The following is an 18,469-nucleotide window of genomic DNA, read 5'->3' as shown; positions in this document are numbered from 1 at the left end:
ATAACTGACATCTAGTGTTCTCTCTTAGACATTCAGTGATCAGTTGACCCCTCTGGTCTGACCAGATTCCTCTTCCTGGCGGGCCCATTCTATTGCCACTCCCACATCTGCATATATAATGTTTCCTCTGCTTGGAACATTTTTCCTCCCACTCCAGCCCAGCGGACAACACCCATTTATCTTTAAACCCTAGCTGAAACATACTTTCCCCACTAAACCTTCCCTGACTCCCTTCCTCTACCAAAAGTTCTCCACACTCTTCTCTGCTACCAAGACCCGTTGTACTTGTGCTACATATGTCACAAGTACAATTTAATTTGACAAGTAGTATTGAGTGCTTGCTATATGTCAAGCATTCATCTGGGTGCTTGAGATAAGTCTGAAGAGATAACTAAACAAAACAAAATCACTGCCATTGTGAGGCTTATACTTCATGAAGGGAACAAACTTAATAAATAATGTTTCTAGAATATTGGAAGGTAACATGCTGTAAACAAAAAAGTAAAGCAGAAGGTGGGAGGTTAGAGTACTGAGTGGTGAAAGTTGAGGGGAGGGGAAGAGCTGCAATTATAAATAGGGTGATCAACTTAGACCTCATTAAGAAGGTGAAATGAGTCATGGAGATGTATGTACAGCTGATGACTATAGTTAATAACAATGTATTGCATATTTGAAAGTTGCCGAGAGTAGATCTTAAAAGTTCTCATCACCAGAAAAAAACATTGTTGTAGCTATGTATGGTGATAGATGTTAACTAAACTTATTGTGGAGACCATTTTATAGAAATATCAAATCATTATGTTGTGCACTTGAAACTAATATAATCATATAAGTCAATTATGCCTCAATTAAAAAACATTGAAATATGAACAGAGTTAAAAGTGCAAAGGAGTGAGCTGTGCAGATTTCCGAAAGGAGAGGGAACTCTAGGACAAAGGACCTAATACTAGAGCCTGTTTGAATTTTACTGTCTGAGAATCAGTAAAGAGGTCAGAATAAAGTGGAATATGAACAGTAATTCTTTTTCCTGTCTGTCTCCTTTATTGTTTAAACTCTTTGAGGTATCTGTATGTTACCATTACTTAGCTCTGCATCCAGCACAGTGCCCTGTATAAGTGTTCATTAACTTGAATAATATTCTCAACAGTGATGGTTTGCTAGGCCCAGGGCCGAAGACCCCAACGAGAAGCACCAAAACCTCTTAAACCTGGACCCGTATCCTTACCCAGGGCTCAGGCGACCTTTCCCATAGTTCCCACCTTTCCCATAGTTCCCTTGTTGACTGAAGGATCTCAGTCTCAATGGGAGATTCCCTGTCGTGTCAGAGGTGTTGTAGCTACCTTCCCAGCCTGGTTTCTCCATGAACAGATGCCTAAAATCTCCTTTGCTCCCCCAAAGGTTGGAAAAGCTACTGCTTCCTGTCACAAACTCTCTTTAAATCACACCTCCTAATGCCTTCTGAGTATTGTGAAGCAAGGTTTATGTATTATATGATCTAGACTACATTTCCAGAATTCCATAAGCCTAATCCTTGTACATGATTGACATCTATATGGTAGTATAGGTTCTGAAGATAAGCAGTTAGAACACTCACGACCTGGGTGTCCTTGGGCAAGTTGTTTAATGTCTACAAGCTTCTTTCCTCACTATAAAACGATTCCCACCCAGTAGAGTTAGAAGGATTAAATGAAGTTATTAAAGTAAAGCATTTATTCTTGCGTCTGACAAATAGCAAACTCGGTAAATATTCTCTTACTCTCTACGACCCTAAATATCTTTGCAACAAATATCCAGCAGCTTCCACGCCTTTAGCATCCAGCAATAACCCTTGGTTCAATATTATTTTTTAATATTGATTTGTGTTCCTGTCCTGTCACATTTTCTTGATCACTGACACTTGTTGACATCTCCCAATATTACCTGAACTACTTACATTTTTACTTGCGACCTATTCCTGATTTCTGATAACTGCGAATGTCTTAATCTCCAGACAGCCAACCTAAAATGTAGGTGAGTATCCCAGCCTCTACTTGAGAACTTTTTTCATCCTGCCAGTTTGACTCCAAATTGAGGATTTGGAACAAGTTATAAAGAAGTGTTTCTCCGTGGAGGTAGAACCGGGTTTAGATTAAACAATTCTCAAGGAAAGTTAAAGATTAGCGAATGAGGAACCAAATTCTACCTAGATTTATTTTTGCAGTTTTTTCAAAATCTATTTCTATAGAAGTTGCTTTTTAATAAATAATTCTTTAAACTTGTTTTTTTCTTAAAAAAAAGTGTATTGTACTTGTACAAATAGTTCTTTTAAATACAATTTAAAATTATTGACTCAATTAGTTTAGTTTGTTCAAGGAGTCAAATGTAAATAACATTAAAAAATTAAAACATCTTGTTGCCACGGCTTGCTGACCAGTGTAAGATTTTCAATTTTGCTTTCCTTGTTATAGTACTTGTTCTTTTTTCTTCATCTCCTTTAGGAGAAAATAATTTCCCAGTTACCAAATAAACCAAAAAATAAAGTAACATCATCAAAGTGACATTACCAAAGCACTAAAGCATCTCATTACCTTCAAATAGATCTCTGTCTCTTGAAAACACGAGTTTGTACTCATGTGTTGTCAGATGGAAAGCAGTTCTACTCTGAACATTAGTAATTGGGTTAGTCACCCAGGCTAATCAAGCAGAAAACAACTGAGAAATGGTTGGTTTGGATGTTTCATTTTGCAGTTTTCAAGGCATTTTTGAAGAAAGGTATGAGTGCCTACAAATTCTTCCCAATAGTCATGGAAATGCTCCTACCTTGGTATATAGTAGTTATTCCATTCTGTCAACTAAACCAGTCTTGGGATTAGCCTCTATTCATACCTTTGCAAGAATGAAGTGGCTATTTCCATGTAGTGCAGGTTCTACAGGCATCTTAGCCAAGATTGGCGTTGCTCAACCTTTTCTACATCCCTGCACTGATGAGGAATATGGTACACTCAATTAGCACCCACAAGTGCTTAGAATGGTAGCATCTATGTGTTATTTGAAAAACTCCATCTAATGAATCTAATACATCATGCCAGCCCTCATTTATCTCCTAATTGAGATCATAAACTCATTCAAGGTTTTGGTGTATTTTGTTGAATAGCAAATTTTTTCCTTAAAAATGACCATAAGTAAAAAGTACAATTCACTTTGTATGTAGGTCACAGCAACACCAGGCAAAATAAACCTAGGTTTTAAGAACAGTTATCCTAATTAGCTCTTCTACACAGTGGACTCAGTAGCTAAGTCCCCTTTAGTGAATTAAGTGGTACACTTGGCCCTCTAAATTGCACTATGCCATAGCCAGTTTATTGAATCCTTAGAGACCTATTTAGAAAGATATTCTAGTCCCTAATGTTTTATCTTCTATTTGAAGAAAACAGTCTTTCAGCAAATCAAAATATATTTGGTGAACTGGAAAATATTCACTATTTAGGGAAATTATATGCAATTCAGTCTTTCTATCTGATCTAGAGGATGACATCTTTTGTTCTCTCTCCTTTTACTGTTACATTTAAGATTTTCTGAGATCCTATAAAAAACATTTTTAATAGTCTGGGCTCTACTTAAAAATATCATTGTTATTACTCTTTGACCTTGTCCCAAGGAAAATAAATGATATCATTCTTCTTCTTTCTGCTGTTTTCACCTATTTGGTTGTATTGTTAAGTCTGGCTTCCATTAATGAAAAGATTACTCTAAAGGTCAAATGTGAAACCTTTTAAATTAAGACAAAAACAACTATGCTTGATATTATAAGTCCTATTTAAAAAAAAGGACTTGGCAATTGCGGTTTTATAAAGGAACCAAAATCAAGATAATAGTATTTCTTGAAAAATTCATTTTCAAAATAATCATTTAAAAATTACTGACCAGAATTACCACAATTTCCTTTAATCCCATGCAAGTGCTTTCAATCCAATTACCACAATGCTTCATTCTATCATTGTAGTGAAGATTAATGTCAGTTTTGTTGGTTGGTTGATTGATTTCTCTGAACACAATATTGATACATGCCATGGCTGAAGAAAGGCTATGATATGGTTCTACAAAATTGAATTGGAAAGCAACAATATAGGTAGTACCTATGTTGATAACTGAATTTAGCCCCATTTCCATTTGTGAAGAAGACATTTTTGTGTGTTTAATTTTATTAGAACACTAATAAAGAAATAAGAAATTTATGGAATTTCTTATTTTATTATAATAATTCTTATAATAATTTAAGTGTGAATATCTGAGCATCTCTTCCATTTCTTATCTTCTTTTAGAAGCTTAGTTCATGACATTACTTTAGATTTCTTCTATTCCTGAATCAATGGCCCTCTGATGCTTAAGAATAAATACAGCTATATCTTTGAGGAATTGTTTATGAAATAAAATGCATCTCTCTGTTTTTCAATAAATACCAAATATATGCAATCTGAAGCTTGCTAAAGAAAAAACTTAACTGTCTCATTTTATTTATAATTAATACATTCTTTTAAAAAAGTCTATCACATAAATCACAATTAAAAATCCAACTTGCGCTATTACAAAAGAGAAGGGACATATTTATGAATCCAGGAAACAAAGTTTGATACCCTTGTATAAACACCAGGAAAGTTTGGTCTTCCACATCCGTGTCCCCAGCTAACAATGCCAGTCAAAATCCATTTTCCATCGCTTTCTCTTCGACAAGATAAAGGTCCACCAGAATCTCCCTACACAAAAAGATAATGTAAGTATTAAGTACATTTGTCATTAATTTTATCATTAAGGTGTCTAATGGATTGTGTTCAAAATTTCCATTCTGACAGGTGTTTGCTTGGCCAATTATTATGCAGTTTGGGGAAGTGTTAACTTCTAATGTCTTTTTAGAAGTATTCTTCCTGTAATCAAAACACTATATTCATCACGATAAACTTGATTCTTTAGGCCAAGAGTAAGATTAGAATGTTCTTGTAGGGGAAAAAAATCTCACATACCCTCAAACAAATAATAAACCTCAGTAGTAGTAGTAGTAGTAGTAGTAGTAGTAGTAATAGATATTTATTTAATATGAGCTATGTGTTAAGCACTGTTTTGGGTCATTTAATCTTTACAATAATTTTATGAAGTATGATTACTTTGGAAGGTTTACCTCTACCTCTGGGCCATGCAGCTTCAGTGATTGGCTCATGGTCCCAAGGAATAAAACAGAAGAGATACCGTTTAGTTAGCCAGGTCCAGCGAAGCAACCCTAAGGATCACTGGCTGATAGCTGTCATAGACTCACTTGAGAGTCCTTTCTGATATCTCAACTTCACAAACAAAGGCTGAAATAATTCAAAGTTTAAACGTAATTCCTACAGTATGTAATATCTGGATTTTTACTTTCTCATTTTGGAGTATAAGTAAAGCTGCAACTTAATCAGAGGCAAAGATAGAAAAAAAAAAGCGCATTTCAAATTTGCCTCTCTACCCACCCCCACAATTTTAAACCTGATTAGGTAAATGCTGACTAGTAGAAAAAAAATGGACTCTTTTTTAAATTATTGTGACACCAACTATACTAAGTCTAATTTAACTTGTAATTCCTGGTGGCTACATGAAACAGGATTATATAATAGGATTAGCTGGGACTAGCTGCAGGAGGCACTCAGAATATGGTAGTTTTAGCATTAGAGGAATAAGGGTTCAAATCCTAGCTCAAGCATTTACTTACTAGCTATGCGAACTTGTGCCCTAGTTTCTTTTTCTATAAAATGGAGATGGAAAACTTATTTGAATAAATCTATGTAAAGGAACTAGTAAAGGACAGTGCTTGCCACAAAATAAATCTATGTAAAGGACCTATGTAAAGGACAGTGCTTGCCACAAAATAGGAAGTTAGAAGATAGAAATCATTACTATAATAAGATGAGGTTTTTGTGGCATGGTGACTAAGGTTGTAGAAAGATATGGGAACAGCTTCCGTTGCCCTCCTCATCCCTTAAATCACTTGTTCACTTTTTGGCAATCATTTAGACATCTGCATAGATTGAAATCCGCATCTCAGAGAAATGTCCCCCCAAAAGTGACCTACAACTTTATCACTCTCAGGAAAAGACAGAGGCATACTCTCCCACTCATCTTTCCTTTCCCACAGTCTATGTGTCAAAGGAATAAGTGAATAAAAACATTGTTATTTTGGAAGGTAAATGGTTGCTGCTAAAGAATTAGGTAACAATTCGGAAACACTGTGTGTATGTTGCTTTGTTTTTTGCTTATAAGAAAATAATGGCAGAATGATAAATGTTGACCTCACTCTCTAAATGTTAAAGGAAAATACATAGGGACTAGAAAACTGAGTTTTATAGACCCAATTATTTAATCACCCTTCCCTGATCGTAGACAATTGTTTTATAATTAATATCTGAATTAAGGGAAGCACCAGTCCTAGTTATTTCTCAGTGTTGTACAGATTAAACATGAAAGTATTTATAGAAAATATAACATACTAGGCAAGGGAAAGAAAGGTAAGATGACTTACTCTACAAGCATCTCTCTTGCCTGACATGACACCTGCACAAAGCATCCGTGAAGTGATGATCCCATAGGTAGAAACACAGAGGGTTTGGTCAATGAGCTCTACCTCTGCTTGCTGCAAAACAGGGGAGCCTTTATTGTCTGGAAAACACATTGGAGGCAGAAATCATGGAAATGACTATCTTATTCAGGGCTTTACTAAACAATTTATTCACAATATCCTTTATCTTCATAATTTTTGTAGATAAATTCCATTTTCCTGATGAAGACATGGAGTCTTAGAAAGTTAGAGGACTTGCCCAGTGGCACACAACTAGCAAATAACAGAGCAGGAGTCAAACCCAAGGTCTGACTCCATCATCTGAGACACTGTACCATGTCCTCCTGCTCTCAGTAAGACTGTGAGTCAGCAACAGTTATTATCAATATTTGCTGGTTGAGTGAAGCAGCATGACTGGTATATGGGAGTGCCTTGGGAACCATAAAAACATAACAGTTTGGATATAGCCTTTTTACTTCTTTTTAAACCTGTCTGGCTATGATGACTCAGAAAAGTAAACACATACGTGCACCCATGCATACACACACACACACACACACACACACACTCATGCTTGTAAAGAAAATGTCTCCTGATAAGTTAGTTGAGTAGACTCTCTCTTGGAGGAAAATATATAGATTCATATATCTTGTGATATATGATAATGTAATTAAAATTCTAATAAGTCACAGGTGTTCAAGCAGTTAGCCAACTTCCCTTGTTGAATCTACTGAGACTTCAGCAGGCACAAACTAGTGGTGAATATCAAAACTTCAACAACTAAACGAAGGCAGTGAGCACTTGAAAAGCTGCCCACAATGAGTTTTTAGAGAATGTCAAAGCACAGATGAGAGTGAGGGTCAAGATGTACAGAAAATGTATGTCGTCAGCCCTTGGAGATGACTACAAGGGAATCCGAGGTAGTTGAGAGATCAATGGAAGGTATCAGCACTACCCCTAGGGAGATGCTTGCCAAGATTTGGGCTTTCTCCTTGCTATATATTTAGACTCAACCATGGAAAACCTTGGCAGGGCAGATGTAGGGCTTCCCTACCATACACTCAGACCTTGTGTGTAATGAAAAAGTTATCCCCTCTGGGGATATGGACCAATGCTAGGCCGATGTAAGCCCAGGCCTGAATTAACACTCTGGGCAGCTAATTTCATCCCTTATTTTCATCACCTTGGCCAGTGCTCTTGTGTAACACATATTTGCACAATCCTCCAGACAGCTGCCTATGAGCTGACACAATAAGGTGTGTGTGTGTGTCCTTTTCTCTTTTATGAAATGAATCACTTCTTTGGATAAAAAGAATACCTAAAAATGAGGAGGAATTTCTTGCTATTTTATCGTGGAAAACCTAGCAAACCCCTCAGAATTTGAAAGGGCTCAAACTATCTTTTCAATCCCACCGTGCTCATAAACTCTCCACCTCTTTTGAGGTGGGTCCTGCTTTTGGGGGGTTAAGGGGAAAGCATCATAAACAGGAATAATAATACCCTCCATTCTACCTCTCAGAGTTGTTAGAAAGCTCAAATGAGACCATGTACAAACACCCTCTCCATGAACCTTAAAGCACTACATCAGCACAAGTCATTATCTGGAAGGGAGGGCCGTTCGTTTGTACACACACCTGCTTCATGCCTTCGCCCCCAGCCGGTTACCCAGCACTTCTCCCCACTGCGCACTTTCTGACCAGCAGGAGGAATGCATATTGGCTGAATGAGTTGTCTTAGGGTCTCCGGCCAGGCGACACTGAGCTGTAGCAAGGCGATATCATAGTCAAAGGTCTGGCTGTTATAGTACTCGTGGATCACAATTCTTCTCACCGGGGAGACGAACTTGGCATTCCCCTGCACATACATCCCAAGGTGAGCGGTCCAAGGTGTGGGGTCTGACAGTCTGGTAGAAAAGGAACGAGGTATGGAGTCAGTGGCTCGATGAACCATACATGGTGAAAAAAGCACTCTGCAGAGAGATGAGGGCTGAGGAAAGAGAGGCCTGACTTTCCATCCCTATCGTAGTCACTGGCTCTGTCTCCAGATGTGGCAAGAAGCACGACTTCTCTGAGCCTCTATTGTCTCTTTACCAGAGATGAAGTAAGGTATAGTAAGAGTGGTGAATGATAGCTATGTTCCGGAAAATATCCTCAACAACATGCTGGAAATTTTCTTGTCACTGCTATTCCGTGAACCACACACAGGCCAAGAATGTTAATGGCTAGAATTAATGTTATATTCTTTCTATTTGCGCTGACAATGGTATCTGTTGGAGACAGCCAGGGTCAGTAAGACAGTGGTCTGGGAATCCTTTTGCCAAATTCAAATGGTATAAATACCAAGACAGATTAGAAATCAAAGGACTATAAGCAAAAATTTAATGCCATTTCTTTTGCAATTATCAGAAGCTTTAAAGATCACCACTCTAACCACTCAGGCATGAACTTTCACAGGGACCGCATCCCTGTTAGTTCTTCCAGAACTCTAATCCTGACCCCTGTGGCCTTGCACAAAGTCACTAAGGGTCTTGTAGTCTCCATGTGAGGTTTCCATCTTCACCAGTGCAGCAGCCTTACTCTGGTGGAGTGAAGAGAATGTGGAAGCTTTGGAAGAAAAATAAGGACAGAGCCCAAAGAGAGTGGCCCCTAATTTGCTTAGCTGACATCTCGTGGGTGGCGCTGGGGACCTGAGGGAGTATGCTTCTATAGTTAATCAGTCAGAAATATAGGTGACAACCTGGACTTGTGATTAGCATCTGAAATGGGGGAGAGAGAGCAATCCTGTAGGACTGAGGCCTTAACATGTGGGAATGACATTGTCTCCAGGTATGTAGTGCCAGAATTGAGTTGAACTGTAGGAAACTCAGCTGATATTGTAGAATTGGTTGATGGTATAGGAACTCATGCCATCAAATTGGAAATCTGGTACAAAATCATTACTCTCCCACTACTAAAAGGGATCCCCACGCTCCAGCCATCCCCCAGTGCTCACTTTCCTCCATATTCTCCATACATTCCATAGGTTTGCTCCCTTTGACTTGAAAGCCCTATCTTATTTTTTTAGTTTAATAAAAGCTTATTCATTCTAGATGTTCTTTTGTGTTGCTCTTTTTTCTTTATATCAATAGTTCCTAGAAGGAATGTTTGGCACACAACTAATGTCAACAAAAAACAAAAAAAAACAATTGGATTGATTGAGCCTCACCAACAGGGAGCTCCTTCCCACAACTTGAAGGCAGAGGTATGATCTGAGGTCAGAGTGTGTCACTTTAGAGTAAGGATTGAGATGCCCTACCTGTTTCCATGGAAACAGTGGGCCGCAGAGAGAAGCCACTCCCTGGAGATGACTGAGGCTCCACAGTAGGCGGACCCAATGAAGTGGAGGCTGACTTGCCAGGGCCAGCCCCCTTCCCGCGTATCAGTGCCCCCGATGATGCGGTGGACGGTGGAGAAACTCCTGCTGCAGCCTTTGGGAAAGGAAGGGTCGTGTGATTAAAGACAGACTTGAAAGAAAAGTGAAATAAAGTCGGGTTTAGTGCTGGGTTGGTAACTGATTAACCAGGTAAGCAAACTGAAATCTGCTTATCTAGAGAAGAGGCAACACCAGCACCAATAAACCACTCCCTTCCTCCTGAAAAAGGGGCTGTGACAGTCACTGCACAATAATGTGAGGGGAGGAGGGGACCTGTTAGTAACAACTGCACTGATATGAACAGCAGCCATGGGGTTTAGGTTGTTAGGTAGAAAGAAAAAAGTTAGTTCCAAATAAAACGGAATTGAGATGTCTTTGAAGTTGTGCCAATTTGAGAAAAGCATTTGGGAATTTGAAAACCTATTAAGAAAAACTAGTTATCAGAGCAATTCTTTTCCAGTGTAAATAGTATTGATAAGGATATTAAGTTAACATGTCGCCACATGGCAGATTAGAGGCATCACAAGTAACAATAACATATGGCAGGTTACAGTTCTCAAATAATAGCTAAAGGAAGAACTAGCACTTGATATCGATCTAACATAAGGCATAATTAACAAAGTCATCCACCGTGTGCCTGTATGTCTTTCTTTTCTCATACATTTTTTATGTAAGAACTTATTTTTGATTACTTATTAGAAAGTGGGGTTCTCATAAATTTCTCACACATTAATGCTTGTTTTCAAGAAAGAATATGAAATGTACTCTAGCATTTTTAATTCTGAGAAACGATTTCAGATTCAGTTCACCAATATTCTTCCCTGGGCCTAAGGCAACCTCTGCCAGAAGGATTACATCAAGAAGGGAATGAAAATGAAAAATAGGTATACCGACGAGGGAATAGAAGGAATCAGAAGAGACATTGCTACTCACTGCAGCCTTCTTCATCGCTCCCATCTGAACAATCCACAGTCCCATCACATTTTGCATTTTGTTTTCTAAAGCAAATATCATTGCCACACTTAAAAGTCCTACTGTTACATGGAATGCCTAAAAATGAACAAAAGTAAAAGGAGTTCTTCCTAGCAAAAAAAACCCAAAAAAACAAAAAAACAGATTTGAGTAAATGACAATGAACTCTACAAAGGATGGCTTAGGCACAAGATGGGTATTTGCTGCTCTGGGAAACAGGGCAAATAGAAGTGAAATAACCTGGTATAGAGCCACTGGAAGGCAGGCAGCCTGGCACACCTGCTGAGAATCAGTCCTAGGGCCTCTCCCTTCTTCCACTGCAAGTGAGATGCAGAGCAGTTGACCACATCAGTGGCTTTAGGCCATGGCCTCTCTGTTATTACCTTGTCTTATTCTCCAAGATAATTTCAGAGCACAAATCCTCATTAACTCAGTTCTTTTATACCATTGGGGCAAGAGAGTGTACAGACTTTGTAAATTATAGCACATTGGTTCACAACCCTGGCAGTGTGTGTTTCTGCAGGGGCTAGAGAAAAAAACCACATCCTATCACAGTGTCTAGCAATTTTCTGTACATCAGGTCCTAAGCATCCTTTAGTCTTGGGCAGCATTAAAAAAATTAAGTAATGAATATCTTCCAGTATTCACACACTAACATACACACACACATAAACACACACACTCCACCCCAGTTAGAGTGACCATCTGTCCCGTTTTTTTCTAAGACTGAGAGAATTCCCAGGATATGGGGTTTTCAGCACTAAAACTGGGAGAGACCTGGGAAAACTGAGATGAGTTGATTATTCAAATCCTGTCAGAGGTATTTTGATTCTGACTTAAAAGAATTTTATGAGACGAACAGCAGAGTGCAGAGGATTCTTTCTCACTCTGAGTGCAGTTCTGCTCATCCTGGCCATCCTCACAGTCCCGGAAGCCATCGCAGACCAGAGGGCCATGCTGCCTGAAGGAGCTGGCATTGCAGGCAGGTTTATGAGTCACTAGAATGAGAACAGACAGAAAGCTCATGAACCTGAGACATCAGCTGGACTCTGATGACCAGCAGTGCCCCTGTAAAGGTGCAAAGGGTTAAGATGACTTACAAAAAATAAAAAGCGTGTTTTCCTCAAAACCGACGCATCCATGGAGAAAAGCAAATGTTTAAACTTTGTTGTAATTCTTAGCACTTTGAGTTTGTCAGATCTGATTTTTGCTTTTGCATGTATATATTAAACTATGACGGTTTATTTAATCACAATTAAATGCTTCATAAGATTTTATGTTAGAGAAAAAAAATCATAAGCTCTTATCAAAATTGAACTCATCTACACAGTGGAAGTATCCTGAGATTAGAGATTTTGTCTGATTCTTCTCTGTACCTCAGGCCCCTGACCAAATAGTAGGTGCTTGCTACAGGTTTGTTGAATGAATTAATGAACGTGAAATTTTAGCAGACAATAGATTCGTAGTCTACATGTAGAGAAAATTCTCTTTAAAATTATTTTATCCTGAGAGATCCATTTCCTGAACTGGGAAATATCTCTGTAAATCTATCTCAGCTTTTCTTTGGAGTATTTTCAAAAACTGCCTTTATATCAGCGACAGGCACAGTATATTAGCAAGCACTATTAGAAGGTATGATTCCTTAGATATTTCTGGTCTTTGAAAGTTATCATTTTTGTTACCTGCTCCCATTTTTTTCAGAAGTATCTCTTGTGAGGGGCAGGGAAAGGACAGTGCTGCTCTAAATAGTTCATTAAGTCTCTCTAAGAGTGTCTAGTTGACTCCTAGAGACTATCTTTCAAAATAGCATAATAAGAAATAACGATGACCCAAAAAACAGCTCTTATTATAAAGTCACAATAATTACCTTTATTTGGAGCATCATAGCAGGTAACAATAACAATGAAAAAAACAGAAGCAACCTCAATTACTGTATTATGGTCAGTACTTATTTTCTTAAGAAATCGAAGACCCTGTAAATTCAAAAAGCCAATAAATCATAAAAGGGGATTTTTTGTTTTGTTTTGTCAATTAAAAAAAAGGTGTAGAGTTAAAGGTTATTTTTTATGAATATAATTTTTCACAGTTAGTTTTATTAACTGTAATATTTATACAAGTATATGAAAGAGATCAAATAGTTTCACCATCACAATAATTTGCTTTAGACTCTGAATCCTTAGCAGAAAGTGTTGCCAATGGTGTCACACATCCAGTGAACTCCCATATTTCTCTCTGAAACTAGAGATAGATTCAGGAATGATGTGCAAACAGTAATAAAAACCAAGAGAAATTCTCTGCCCTAAATAGGAAAATTCAATACCCCACACCTTAGTCATTATAAATGTGATATTGATGCAAACTATACAGATAAAAAATAATAATAATTCTTTCATTCACAATACCTGTGCTCAACAAAGGAGCATGCTGAAAGAGTTTATTCCTCAGCTGATTCTGTGCTTATCTTTAGGTGAAAGATTTATGCTCTAAAATAGGATGGAAAAAATAAAATAAAATAAAATAGGATGGTTGTATTTAAGATTATGGTTGATTAAACTATTAGCCACAGATTGTCACTGTCTGTGGTATATTATGCACCTTGACCCTTGACATGACTCCAAACTGTGAGGAATAAACTTCCTTTCTCCTTGACTAATTGAGTCAGTGACATGTCTCAATTTGACTGATGGAATGTGACACAGGGGATGGTGTGCCATTTCCAAGCCCATAACTTAAGAAAAGCCATGTGATTTTGCTCAACTCTCCTTTATTTCTAGCACTTCTTGGCTAGCCCACTAGGTCAATGAGAAGAAGAGCCATAAGGAGTAGACTCGACTTCAAACTGGGAAGAACCAAACTCAGGAGGACCCGCTGCTTGAAATGGAGCCATTCGCTGAGCACAGCCTAGACCAGTCACATTCCAGACAACCCAAGAGGCATATCCAGAATAAATGATTGTTGTAAGCCACTGAGTTTGGAGGTTGTTTGTTTTTCAGCAACAGTTAATAGCTAGATGCAAAGACCCAGGATGTGCACCAGCAGCAACAATGGCTTTGAGAAGTTATTCATTTAATAAGAAAATCATAATAAAATCTTGATTACCTACCACAGAAAAGTTCATCACTTTCATCAAAGCAGTCATTTACTCCATCACACCTCTGGGCCTGAGGGACACACAAACCGGAGGAGCATCTAAAAGATCCAACGGGACAGGCTACAGACAACAAAAAATTGGAAATCTTGTGTGGGTCCCTAAAAGTCACCAGGCCACATTAATAGAAAATATGAAGTGTTACATGATTAAGGATTTGACAGTTTAGCCGTAATAATTAATAATTATATAACTTCTCCATCAGATCAAAATTATAGGTGGTAATTGGAAAACAACAAAGCAGAATTTAGAAGAACACAGAAAGCAAACAAATTCACCAGAAACTCTGAGTCAACATTGCAACCAGGTCACATGTACAGTCAGACTCCACCTACTTTCATCCTTGAGAGCTCTCTGGCTTTATCATAGGCTCAAAAAAGTGAAAGTTAGAAGATAGCTTAGAGAATCCAGAAATCTTAGTGTAAAGTCTTTAGAGCCCCCAGGAAATTATAAATGGATTCTGGTGTCTCTGAATCTTCTATGATCACATGTATTATTCTGAGGAGTCTGGGCCTTTAATTACATTTTTGAGTAATCTCTGCCTCAAAATGTATTAGTAACCACAGATCTTAGAAAGATGGACCTAGAGAGATTAGTAACTGGCTGCAAAACTCAAGACTTCTCTCTCTTACCTCCCAGTACATAATTTTTCCCATGTCAACTAGGCTAATAGTAAAAGATTGCTTCCCTGGTCTTGAATTATTATTCCTGGGCTTATCGCAAATATATAGAAATAATAAGTCTTTTCTCCCTGCTCTCTCCTGAATGTTTGTGAATCCTCATAAATGGAATTAGTGCTCTTATAAAAGAGGCCCCACAGAGCTGTTTAGCCCCTTCTACCATGAGAGGATAGAAGTCTTCGATACAGAAGAGAGCCCTCACCTGATCATATTGGCACCCTGATCTTGAACTTCCAGCCTCAAGAACTGTAAGAAATAAATTTCTGTTCTTTTTAAGCTACATAGCCTGTGGCAGTTTGTTATAGCAGCCTACATGGGCTAAGACATTCCCCTTGAGCAAAGGAGTGGGAGAGAGTGCATGGTCAGGTCACTACTATCTCAGTGGCATACGGTGGAGAGGATGAGTTCCTGGAAAATATTCATGGTTTGAAAAAAACAACTACAAATAAGATGGCTTACTACGTACCTGTGTCCTTGCTGGAAGTTCTAATGTGCTCTGTGCAAGGGTCATGTCATCTAGAATTCAAAAGTGTAATACCCTAAATCCAGATGCAGGTATATTAGGGATTAACAAAAAAGGACATGGTCTAAAAGAGCTTTCTCTCAAGTCTTATCCTCATAGTCTTTTATGGTTAACCCTAACTTTTCTGTCTTTTAAAACATAATTTAAAAGGTCAAGGCCATGGAAAAGGGTGACTCCTGTGAGAGGACTTGATAGTGCACTGTTTTTTCAAAACAGAGTCTATTTTGATCAGAAAACTGCCTGAGGCAAATTGGAGGAAACAAAATAAAACCAAACTCTTGTTTGCAAAATAAATAAATAAATAAAATGCCAAGAATTTCCTGAGCAGGTCAGTATCTACTCTCTCCAGCTCTAACAATGTCTCTGCCTTTTCTACTGACCACTTCCTGGCCACTGTTCTAGCGGTTTTCAGTGTGAAGTTTGACAGTCCGTGGGCTAATAGTTGAGCTCTCCTTGGCCAACCAGCTCTCATAGGCCAAAGTGAGTCATAACTGTTGGCCTCTGATCTACTAAATGTTGGTGTAAACATCATATTTGCACAGATTATGGCTAGCAAGAAGAACGGCAAATCAAAAAATGGGTTTCTTCTATATTTTAGGAATAATGTAACAGACTATTTTTCAATTATAAACCGATAATAACAATTATATTATTTTTGTATAACTTAAACTATAGCAGCAATAAATACATAAATAATACATATTATTTATTATAGATTTAATTTACATTATATATTCATTTATGTCTTATTTATAATAAAAATTAAAATATAACAGAAACCAGCAGCAATAAAGCAGTTTTAATTCCTTTAAATTCACCATTTAGAGTTATAAAGTATTAGCCTCCCTTTACCCAACTTTTTAAGGTTTTCTAAAGCATTGATCCCAGGCTTACGTTGACTGATGTTGTAACTGCCATATTCCACCAAAAGTGGCTTGTCTGAAAGCCTTGAACTGCACTGAAGCTGAATGTGAACAAGGGGGCTGGGCACTCGGAAAATTGTCTGATGATCCATGTAGGAGCCACAGTACCTGAAGAGACAAGAGCCAGAGAACACACGACCTGAGGGTCTGTCAACTGCATTCCTACCGACAATGAATTCACTAATGCTTTGGTTTTCTGGGTTTCATAAGCAAGATGCTAATGGTAGAGCTAACAGCAGTTATCTATTCTATGCTAAGTGTCTGTGATTGAGTAAATTCTGCCCCCTTGACTTTCTCCTCTGCAAAGACAAGTACTCACAACTATTATCCTTAGCTTTTCTCACCAACGCTTAGAAGAAACGTGAGTTTAATTCTCCTAATCCTTTCTCTTTTTTTTTTTTTTGGTGTAAATGACTGTATTAATAAGAATTGTCTGCTTTTGCCCACAAATCTACCTATAGTTCATAGTGGAATCCATAAACTTAGGCTGAAAATATTCAAAGAATCTAAGCAATACTTACAGCAAAAAAAAAAAAAAAGTTATCTCAAACTAAATTGAAATCTGATGTGCACTTCAGAGCTTGTCCTTCGGCAAAATTTCAAAGTAGTAATGTTTATCTACAAATTTCCCTATGTCAACTTTTTTTACTTGTCATCGCCTAAGAGAAAATGTCCCTCCTGTTAGTAATTATTATATGAGCACTGTGGTTAGTGGAACATGAAGTCTTATTACACGGGGAGCCTATGCTAAGTTAGGCCTCTGCCCTATGTAGGCAAGGCTCTTTCCAGGGCAAAACCTACAAGGTCTCAAAAGGAAACAGGAGACACAAGGTTTGATGGGGGAATCTGTGAATGCCAATCACTGGAATCTGTGAATGTCAATCACTCTAGGCCCCCAAAGCACTTTGGGAACTATGTATGCTCCATGGATCAGATACTATTATTCAGTGGGAGGAACATAGAGGTAACCTATGATTTCAAGGTTCATGTATATTTCAGGAAAGATTTTTTTTGCAATTGGCTGAAGCGAAGGACCTGACAGGCTAATAGACCAGCACCTGGGATATGAGGAAGAGATAACAGCTGCAGGTGGCCACCTGGCCAAATGGAAGCCAGAATCTGAGAGGCACCGAAAAGCCAAGTCAAGTTTTTGAGGTCAGAGCCTACTCTAACAGGTCATCTTGGGGTCAAAATAAAAACTGTGTTCTAAAAACATGGTGATCATTAATTATCTGTGACTCATTGTGATTATTAATTATCTGTGTCTCACTGTGATTTTATTTGTGTTCTCCATTAACATTTACTAGAGTTTTCTTGCAATGATGAGCCTCACTCGAATGTTAAGGAGGAGGCAGAAGGAAAAAGATCTTTGAATCCGTGCTTGGGCTGCAGTTTAGAGAAGACCACTATGTAATGGGCCATGTCGGTGGCTAATGGAACAAAAGTTTTAAAAAAGTGAAAGATTGGAGAAACCCAACAGGAGTTAGTTTATATGTAGGGGTAAGAAAACTGAAGTGTAAAGAGGTGAGGCAATTTGTTAAAGTTCAAATGGCAAATAAGTAGAAGCAGAATTTGGATGCAGCTCTGCCGATACTAAACTCTAGCACTTTTTTAGCACATCGACAGCTTTCTCCTCAGGAACTTGCTCTGCTAAAGCTTTGTAGGAAAGCCTTCCAGTTTTTTCGGATTCATATGCTGCATTCAAACTTTCCTGAGCATACTCATCCCATCCCCTTGTTCTCTTAACTGGAGATTGCTGGGCTTTCTGATGTCAGAATTACTTTTTCCTCCTTCCGCATGACAAACCCAACACCCTACATTAATTTCTCAGCAAGGTATCGGAAATTAGTTAAATTAGAGTCTTTTCTTTTTAGATAAAAAGAACTAATAATGGGAAGGGCTGGCATGTTAAATTCCAAGGGTGCAGCTTATATCAAAGGAATCTTGGTAGGATTTCAGCCAGCCCATAAGATAAGTGAAGAGCTGGTCCTTCAAGAAAAGTATTTAGGGCAGAAAGCTTTCCTGGCATCACTTGGAAGGAGTCCCTGCTCACACTTTGGCAGCACCACCTCTTGGTTAGGCCAACCTTATCTCTGGGTAAAGCCTTTCAGCAGTTCCTCCATATGAAAATTGTAGGTGGTAGTATTGTTGATATGGTGGTGGGGCGGCGGGGGCGGGGGAGAATATCTCCTTTTCAAAGCACAGCTCTATCTTCAGTATACAACTTTACAAAAGATGGGTAAAGTTTTGTTA

At 38.2% G+C, this 18,469-nt stretch overlaps 1 protein-coding gene across 1 annotated transcript in view; it reads right to left on the bottom strand.

Annotated features, from left to right (window-relative positions):
- Positions 1 to 4,498: 4,498 nt before the first annotated feature.
- The window catches only part of TMPRSS7 (transmembrane serine protease 7), a 27,219-nt gene continuing 13,248 nt past the window's right edge, over positions 4,499 to 18,469 (bottom strand). Inside the window, exons 8-15 of the mRNA XM_006905456.1 lie at positions 16,188 to 16,324; positions 14,046 to 14,153; positions 11,830 to 11,940; positions 10,904 to 11,020; positions 9,854 to 10,025; positions 8,194 to 8,462; positions 6,524 to 6,660; positions 4,499 to 4,733 (exon numbers count right to left, since the gene is read on the bottom strand). Of these exons, the coding sequence (XP_006905518.1) occupies positions 4,563 to 4,733; positions 6,524 to 6,660; positions 8,194 to 8,462; positions 9,854 to 10,025; positions 10,904 to 11,020; positions 11,830 to 11,940; positions 14,046 to 14,153; positions 16,188 to 16,324 (1,222 nt within the window). The 3' untranslated portion in view covers positions 4,499 to 4,562. The remainder of the gene's footprint in view (positions 4,734 to 6,523; positions 6,661 to 8,193; positions 8,463 to 9,853; positions 10,026 to 10,903; positions 11,021 to 11,829; positions 11,941 to 14,045; positions 14,154 to 16,187; positions 16,325 to 18,469) is intronic.

The sequence above is a fragment of the Pteropus alecto genome, unplaced genomic scaffold (genome assembly GCF_000325575.1).
Source record: "Pteropus alecto unplaced genomic scaffold, ASM32557v1 scaffold270, whole genome shotgun sequence".
Taxonomy (NCBI): domain Eukaryota; kingdom Metazoa; phylum Chordata; class Mammalia; order Chiroptera; family Pteropodidae; genus Pteropus; species Pteropus alecto.
The sequence above is the reverse complement of the archived record's forward strand: the minus strand, read 5'-3'. Positions and strand labels throughout refer to the sequence as shown.